General features: G+C 39.1%; 1 protein-coding gene across 1 annotated transcript in view; it reads right to left on the bottom strand.

Moving 5' to 3' along the window:
* LOC138043282 (vesicular glutamate transporter 2-like) overlaps window positions 1–9,055 on the bottom strand; it is a 125,626-nt gene extending 116,571 nt beyond the window's left edge. Inside the window, exons 1-2 of the mRNA XM_068889472.1 lie at window positions 8,841–9,055; window positions 318–564 (exon numbers count right to left, since the gene is read on the bottom strand). Coding sequence (XP_068745573.1) covers window positions 318–563 — 246 coding nt within the window. The 5' untranslated portion in view covers window position 564; window positions 8,841–9,055. The remainder of the gene's footprint in view (window positions 1–317; window positions 565–8,840) is intronic.
* Window positions 9,056–9,402: the final 347 nt, after the last annotated feature.

The raw sequence follows: 9,402 nt of genomic DNA, 5'->3' as shown, positions 1-9,402 counted from the left end.
GCCGGTCATGTTGGTTCCGTAGTGTTGGATATTGAAAGACCGTATAAAATATTTATTGAGAACCCCAAAGAAGAACTTGAGTACTTTATTTGTTTCACCACACTTCAATATTTAATATACTCATGATGTAGATCCTTGCCGAACTTTTCTTATCATCGCAGTTATCACTGAGGGAAGTACATGATTCACGCATGCTAATGATAAACAATACCCCACGGCAATTTTAAAGTTTCAATTTATTTATTTATTTAATGAGTAATGAGTTCTCCTGAACTAACCGTAAGGAAAAAGTACTTAATAAATAATAGTAACATTACCTTAATACTTTTGACTCCTTGTCGAACAATTGTTTGATTATTAACCATTGCAACCAGAGCAACGTTAAGATTAACTCTCATCGCGTAGATGTTTACAAAACCAATGAAGGTCATAAGAAGTAGTATGTATCTTTTTGGTACTCCAGCGCTCTCTCTTCTTGTTTTTTCTTGCTTTCCTGTTTTCTCTGCGGATAGAAAGCCTTCTTCTCCTTGACCAGAAGATTGCAGCTCTCTTGCATTAGCCATCCTAAAATATTAAATTTGCACGAACGTGAAACTATCAGTTCTAAAGATCTCGTATCTGAGATTCGACGACTCTAAGTTTATTTAACTTTTCATGAAATTGTGCGAGTATATTTTCGCCGTGTTTTAAGAACTTTCGTTGAAACGCAATATGAACATTTTCAACAAGACAAAGCAGTTGATACGTAGAACATTATTCGCCTGTATGCACGAAATTTTCAAACATCGCTGTTTAGTTTGTTTAGCTCATTTCTCTTTACTTGTTATGAAATATAACTGTTCGTTTTTTATATTTATTGCACCGGCCAAGAGATATTCGAAGTTCTGTTTTATCGTTAATCTATCATTTTTCTCTGAGCTTTGCGAACGACCGCTTTTTTCAGTGATACGTTAAATTTCAACTGACTTTCAGGCTTGCGACGTCGGGCCGTACTCAAGACCTCGAGCACAGTTTTATTGACCTCCCAGCCGGTGAATAACATATATATCCTATTTCGTCACTTGTTAAAATAATTTCTGTCTAAAGAGAGGGCTCTTAAAATCCCAACTAACACCAACGTTCACCACAGCGCACCGGTGGCTCAGTTGGTTGAGCATGAGGCTGCGATGCGGGAGGTCGTGAGTTTGACTCCAGCCGGATCAACACTCAGGGTCTTAAAATAACTGACGAAAACGTGCTGCCTTTGTAATTACATCCGTAAATGGTTAAGACTTTCAAGTCTTCTCCGATAAGGACTATAAACCGTAGGCTCCGTCTCACAACCCTTGAATGTGCACAACCCAGTGGGACGTAAAAGAACCCACACACTATTCGTAAAGAGTACGGCATGGAGCTCCTGCTGTTGTGGTTAGTCCTCATTTCATTCATTCTTGTGCTGGGTGACATCGCTAATGGACTGATAGCGACTGCCAGCGGCGCCTGTATATGCTTATGTCCGATTTCACCCATAGATCACTTGCTTGCAAAGCGCATTTGAATATGCCAATAGAAAATGCGCTATATAAATTCATTACCATTACCATTACTATTTCAAATTTAACAAAAAAGTATAGTATGTCATTGGCATAACTTTTTTTAGGGACCATTTCGTTAAGTTTTTCGGCATTAGTTTTTTTGCGTTCTAAAAAAGGTTTCAATGTGGTGCGTTTTGACAGCAACCTACTTGGAATGGATTAGCGGAGCTCTTAGCCTGCGACCGCCGGAAATACGTCTGCGTTCGCAGGCTACGGAGCTCCAGGCCGCCAAGCGGAGCACCATACTCATAGGAACATAGATACAGATAGCAACCCATTAGTTGCTTTTCCCATGGTAATCATGGCTAGCGGTATTGTTCGTGGGCGCGTGCGAAGACGTCTCACAATAATGAATAATATAATAATAATAATAATAATAATAATAATAATAATCAATACTTTTTTTATTGTAAACTGCATAGCTCTAATAATAGATTTCTCACAATAACAACTAACTGAACAATCCATTCGCAAAAAGTGGTTGAAAGTTATAAAATCCAAAACTATTTACAAAAGGTCATATATAAAAATCACAATATCTTCCAAGTACATATATCAGATAGTACTTAAAGAAACCTATTTACAATAATTAAGAATGCGTAGTAAAAAGTACTAAGGGAAAAGAAAGGAAATGTAAACAGACAAAACAATTTAAAACGTATGGATCCCTAAATGTCCCTTTAAAAAAACGTTAATAGACAGCTCCTTCAGTGTTCTCAATTTCTACATCAGTATTGCGAAAGTCCCATGATTTCCTTACAGTGGATCTAGTTCCTCTGGGACAGATTAAGTGCAGAGGAGGTTTTTGCTCGTATCCATGAGATTGTTTTGGCGTAACAATCAACTCTGCTAGTCTGACGTGGTAGTTGAAGCACTCCTTTCCCATTCCACCAGCTGTAGTAAAAATCAGAGGGGTGAATGTTCCATGTTCGATATTGATACACTCTACTTGAGTATTGACGCTTTTTCTCATTCTCGTGTAGACGATATATTTGCTGTGGCTCGAGGTCCCTATAGGATTCGGCATTCGGGTCACCCGTGTTACACAATCTAAATGGGTAATACCAATATAATCAAAATTTAGATCAGTGGGTGCAAGCCATCTCAGATGATCATCCGAGTCATCCAAGCAACTCATTAAATATGCGTTTCCTCTTTCACTTCAAGTACATGAAGTTTACCGTATACTTAGAAATTTTCTGGTCAAGAAAAAAAAAGGAAAATAAGGAAATTTTTTGTTTAAGATGATCGACGGACATGGATGACAAAAAGGTTGAACCTAGTCCGTTAGCCGCGCGTAAGGAATCATCGATAACCACCACCCTATCGAAGCACGCTGCTGAATGAAGGCGAATTTTTATAATATTTAAATAGAGACCCATTACCAATATTGAAAGCTAATCGATTTAAGATGGGTTCTTATTTAGAATGGGCGTTTAGACTTAAACACAGTTTATCAGCACTATTCAAAATGGGTGCTTAGACCTAAATACGGTGCATGCATGGTTGGATGAATCGGATGATCATCTGAGATGGCTTGCACCCACTGATCTAGATTTAGATTATATGGGTATTACCCATTTAGATTGTGTAACACTGGTGTTCGGGTGACAAACCTTGATATCAAAAAAGCTTATCGCCGGGGCTCCGAAAAACCACGTGCATGTATATCCAATCTTGCATCCTGCGCTTTATTCGACTGCTCTCCTTCAACATCTTGGAGTACCGGTTCAGTAGCTACATCTTTACAAACCATGTCCAGGAGCTCTGCTTTCAAGGTCCCGGAGCTGGTTATGTCTCTGAATTACAAATCCACCTCTCATGCAAATCATGGCGAGATCTACTGTAAAGTGCTTTCCACAAAGATACGTAGATGTAGATGGAATATCGGCTATACGCTAGTCATAGCGTAGACTGAGTCCATCCCTAAACTCCCTCTTGTTCAGGTTGAACCCCATCTCCTTTAGACGAACTTTTTTCAGGGGCAAGATCTCGTGCACGCCGGGTTTTCTGTGGCGCAACTTCCCGCTTCTGCCTCTCCGCCCTTTCTTCAACGTTTTTAGCTCGCTCCGCTCTCACTTTCTTCTGTGCCGATCTTATCAGGGAATCTTCAGGCAGTTGATGCACCTGTGACATGATCTGCTCAAAGAGGGGCGCCGTCACTTTGACTGATGAGATATATTCGAGATTAGCATCACTAGAAGAGTTTGCTAAGCCCAATCCTCCCAAACGAACTGGAAGTGTTAGTATGTCTCTGTCCAATTGGCCACACTGCCGATCTGTAATGGCAGCGATGAGAACGCGAGATATTGGGCTTTCTTGTGGTTCAAGTAAGTCTTGGATGTCTGGCAGAGTTATCAGGAAATAGGTCCATCTATGTTTTAATCCAAATGTGTATGCCGCATAGGACGCTTGAGGTTGAGTCACAGCGAATTTAGCTAGCTTGGTTATCTCGCTTATCCAATTGGTCACCTTGTCGTTTACATATTCCTCAACATACTCTCGTGAACCTATCGCCGCACCCAAATGTCTCTGCCCTTGAACTGTTACATTGATAGCTGTTTCCTTGAACTCTTCTTCCACTATAATCTCTCCATCTGGCTTGGTGATAATCCAACATTTCTTGCCATTTGGATAGTAACCAAAATCTGGACCAATTGCACTTAGGGGGTCCCACCACTTCTTGCTTTCAGGGACAGGGCCAGCTCCACTGGCATCATCGGCAAATCAGCAATGCTTGATCTTACATGCTCCTTGTAAGCAAGAAATGAGAGGCTGGATGCTTAGGGCATACAGTCCCATTGCGAGTGAGTTCCCTGTGTTATTCCCTCAGCAGACAAAATCTCTTGACCTCCAGTGATGAATAAACGAGCTGAGAGTCTATACGTGTTAATAATAATAATAATAATTATTATTATTATTATTCTAATAATAATAAAAATAATAATAATTCTAATAATAATAATAATAATAATAATAATGATAATACTTGTGTCCAACATGGCGGTCATACTCCAGCTACTCAAGCTAGTTTACAGCATACATCTTTAATAATGGACATCAAAGTTAAGGTTAATTGACACCTGTCAAACAAGGTATCCGCTTACCAGTACACATAACGATGTCGCGGGCTCAAGTTTCATGGACGTCAGCTGTTTTTTTTTAAAGTTGACTGCTGACCAGGTTCTGGTTACGATTGGATCGCAGGCTCAAGCCAGGTTAACCTACACCAAACGAGGCTTAATTTTCGCGCGCTTTCTGTGGCTTGACGCGGCTACACGGCCATGCTTCGTGAACTAAAGCTCTTCACAGTCGACGCTTGTCGTGTTTAAGTGGTAAACGGTTTGGGTTTGGTTTTGTTGTTGTTTTTTCCTGCACTTTTCGCCGGTTTTAATCCAAACAGGTTTGACATGAAAAGCTGTCGTCAGGGCTATACTGGCAGCTACGCAGTTATTCAAGTCAAGTATCTTTGGAAGGATATCACGAGAAAAAGAGATTAAATTTAAATATAAGCTTAGTGACGAGCAACGAGATAGAGAGAAGAGGCGACGACATTTGAGACATTTAAGAGAAGAAACCCTTGAGAAAAGCCGAGGAAGGAGAAGAAGAGAAAATTTCAATGAAGAACACCTTAAAGCTGAGACAAATAGAGGGAGAGACAAAACACAAATTTACAACGGTTGGCTTTTAGATAGTGTTTTCCTTCTTAATGCATGCCTCGCTGCCTGACATATATTGTAAAACTCGCTGAAAAAACAAAGAAGGCCTGAAACGTCAGCAATTCCGTGTTGACAGAGATTCTGGCATATTTCAACAATCACATTGATAGGCTTTTGGTGTGAAATGGATGTCCAGTCGTGAGCTGCTTTGTTTGACTGTGAAATTGCAGTCGAGTAAGCGAATTTACTACTCTTTAGCTTGACTTTTTAATTAGTAAGCTTAATATTTTTGCTTTTGTTCTAAACTGAAGAGAGAGGGTGTAAAGATTATCAGTCAAACGGAAAATTTGGTGAAAGAGATTACTGTGCATGTTGTTGATTAAAATTGTTGGTTATTGTTTGCAAGGCTTGTTTGTTTACTGCTGTCAGCTCAGAGGTGTTTGATCACTGTAAACTGTATACATTAATGACGATTAATTTTGTACTTTATGCAGAAGCATAATTATTTCTATATACACTATATTGCTTTCTGGGGTTAGAAACGTGAGCCCCACTTTTAGGCTTGGCTAAATCTATATATTAGCGCCATGCATTAATTTAATACGGCTTTACCATTCTAAACAAAGTAGTGTGGTATCTTTGCTGAGACAGATTAGTCCGGCTCGATACATAAAATGTGGCATCGCAAATGATTTGAAAATTTAGATTCTTCCAATTAAGGTGACTCAAACCAATTTGAACACTTGAAAGAAACGTTCTCATTAGAAGGATTCACACTACGACACTTTATCACTTAACAGCGATGTTATGGCACCATATCAAACACCACTTATTGCTAAAAAGATTCGGTCATTTCTGTGACGTAAAAAATTACCGTGGCAACAGGAAATCCTTAGAGTGCTCTAAGAAGTCACTTTAGAGTTGGACTGTTCCTAACGTTAGACCAGAACGAATGGGTGGTTTATTTTATAGCTAGTATACCCAGTGTATTAAAACTGTATTTTATATAGGACTAAATCTGAAAGTCTACTCGTAACTACTCGACGCTCTACCCATGGTCATTTGATGATCCATTCATCATGGGAACATTTGAATCCACAAATGACCAGCTCCCAACATCAGTGGCTTCATAGCTCGGTTGGGTTTAAACCTCGTTGAAGTCCTGAATTTGTCAGGCTTCTCTACGCAATTGCTGAAATTGCGTTCATAACTGCGAGGATCATAGCTTTACTTGATTAGGTATTGTTATTTACGCTTTGTTCTTTTGCTTTATTGACGTCAGTTATTCCGGATCCTCTATATGAAAGCCTTGAAATTCGTCACATCAGCAGCGAAAGTAGTTATTATGAATTCATAATAATGATGCCATTCAAAGTTCTTATAAACGAATGAAATGATATATGACATGAATCATATATTGAACTGCGGCTCGACGGCCATACTATGACGGTCAACCAAAATAATAGTTAACATTTTTCGTGTTCAGGTGGAAAACGGTTTGGAAAATATTTTGTGCCTGCATTTTTAATATTCGCTGGTTTCAAGCCGGGTTTGACATATATAGCTGTGGTCAGGACCGGACTGGTGGCTACGCAGTTACTTCAAGTCAAGTATCGGACAAGTCAAGCCAAGTCAAGTCGAGTCAACTTAAATCTGAGTGTTTATTTTTAATTTGTTTAGAGCTGATTTTGCTCTTTACTTTAAATTTGAATCTGACAAGGTTGCATGATGCCTGGACGATCTATGACATAACAGCAGAAACGAAAGAAGATAGAAAGAAAACTAGAACGACAAAACAGGTTCCAAGAAGTTACTTTACAAATTCTTTTCTTCAATTCTTGGACACTAAACCTTTTGTTATTTTTTACGGATGCGTTACTTCAAGTTGATGGTTATTTTTAAAGAGTACTTTAATCGCTTTTTACTTTCTTCAGAATTGAAACTCGAATTTTATTCTCAACTGGAATTAAATAACGATCATCATCTGTACTTTTTTTGGACATAAAGAAATAGTTGATTTGGTTGTTTGTTTTCCTCTAAAATGCGAGCGAACAAGTGATTTTTTGAATTGTTGGAGATCTTGTTTTAGTCTTGTTTGCCTTATTTTGCCGATTCGCCGGCGTGTTTCTATGGAATACATCAAACTGTGAATGATCTCGTTCTCAGAGATAAAGTGGAGTAAGGCATATCGATAAAACTCCTTTTTGACCTTGAACTGACAAAATTTCCTAACGATCCGTCACATCACGAGTTGTGGGCTGAGTTTCATTCGATCTCAATCTAACTCCGAGGGTTTTTCTCCGGGTACTCCGGTTTCCTCCCTCGTCAAAATCGACTCCCAGCCTATTCCATCTGTCCGTGGTGCTGTGCTCCGAGGTCCTGCATGGGTCGTGTTCAGGGTCCGAGCGCCTAGCCGGCTGCACGGCTCCTTCGGGCCGACCTCGTTGAGCTGCGCCCTTAGCAATTCAGTCTCCGACTGCGAGAAAGGGAGTTTAGCAGGTCAGATATTGTTATTATTAGTACATCTGTGATTTCTAATTTTAGCGTGATTTCGCTGGCTTTTGACAGTTGACTCTGAAATGTTTTTTTTTTCTTTCCCGTTCGCTTGCTTATGTTTGTTTTCTTTTAAAACCATTCAAGAAAAATTCGTGGACTAACTAGTGAAATTCACAGTAAATTTAACTTGGAAAACCGATATCGCACTCATCGCTTCGTGATTAATGTGATATCGGGTTTTTTGCGTGAAATTCATCGTGGAATTCACTAGACAGTAGTTGGGCAATCAATTTTTCTCTAGAAGAAAGAAAAGAAAGAGATTTAATTAAGCTGTAACCGGAAACACCCAAACACGGACAATTCCAAAACCTTTTATTTTCACTAACCCTACAGGACCTTACAGCCAGTAAAAATAACCCGGGAGCTTCGCTTTTAGGCTCGGCTAAATCTATATATTTATTTCTTATAAAGATGTGCAATGTCTCTCGTCGCTGTCTCAAACGTATTAAATATCAAATCCACGCAGATCTAAGGTGAGCCCCATTTTTTCCCAACGTAACCCCAGTACGAGATTCAGTTCTGAAATATGACAAACAACTTGATTCTTACTTAATTACAAATTCTGGAAATCAACCTCACCACTGTACAGCAAAACTAGGTAAACCTTTTTCAACATGCACGGTTTCAAATTGCTGGGATTGGATATTTGTAAGGCATAAGTGTGTCGGCGTTCAGTAAACTGTAACCTTTTGATCATATACCACGATCACTTCTGAAACCTCTACAACGCACCGTTAAATTGAAATGGTTTACCCTAAATCAACAATTTGATCTGAGCAAAATTTACCGCACCCAGGACTTTGTCTAGTAAGACAGTGTGGTGTGTAACAAGTCTTAGAACGAACAGCCAAAATGAGCCTATTTTTATCTAAACTTATTTATATAAATCGCTAGCGAGAACTAAACTGTCATTTCAGACGCAAAAAATCACTTAAATTCAGCATGCGAAGAATATTTCGTTGAGCCAGGATAGGACAAAGCAAAACACAATACATAAAAAAGTGCAAAACTCTAATTGAACTTTTGAAAACGACTACAAAAAAAGACTTACCTTGAATTTGCAGTTCCCGCGTATATTAAGATCAAAGTCGAAATTGATCTTTGTTTGCGGGTGGTGAGCAGGTGAGCTTGGAGTATTGTACCATTCTAACTTAGAAAGCCCATAAAATAATTTGAGAATTTATTTCAGTGGTTCATCGACATTGCTTTCAAAATGCGTTATTCATTTTATTTAGTCTCTACTAAAATACATAAGGCAGCCTTATGTATCCCTTGGTACGGCTTAGCGTTCGACGGGTGGCAGCAGGTTGCATTTTCTTGACATATCAACAGGAAATTTGAAGAGTGCTAAATGAATCAAAGTTAAAGGCACCCAACAGTGATTATCTATTAAAGACTATAAATTCAAAGGGACACGGGTTACGACTTAAGATATAAGCAAGTGTGGGTGCACGAAGGGTGAAACGAAATTCAGCCGAACTGAATACTGAAACGGGGTTGATAATAGGAAGCTTCTTAAACACGCGACGTTTTTTATTCAAAGACGGAAACCGGAAGTTTCGCATGCCAGGACAGTGGTCTCTACCAGATATTCACCCATAAGTAATTGCGGT

Source organism: Montipora capricornis, chromosome 3 (genome assembly GCF_036669925.1).
Source record: "Montipora capricornis isolate CH-2021 chromosome 3, ASM3666992v2, whole genome shotgun sequence".
In the NCBI taxonomy this organism is placed as follows: Eukaryota; Metazoa; Cnidaria; class Anthozoa; order Scleractinia; family Acroporidae; genus Montipora; species Montipora capricornis.
This window is presented reverse-complemented; position numbering and strand designations above follow the sequence as displayed.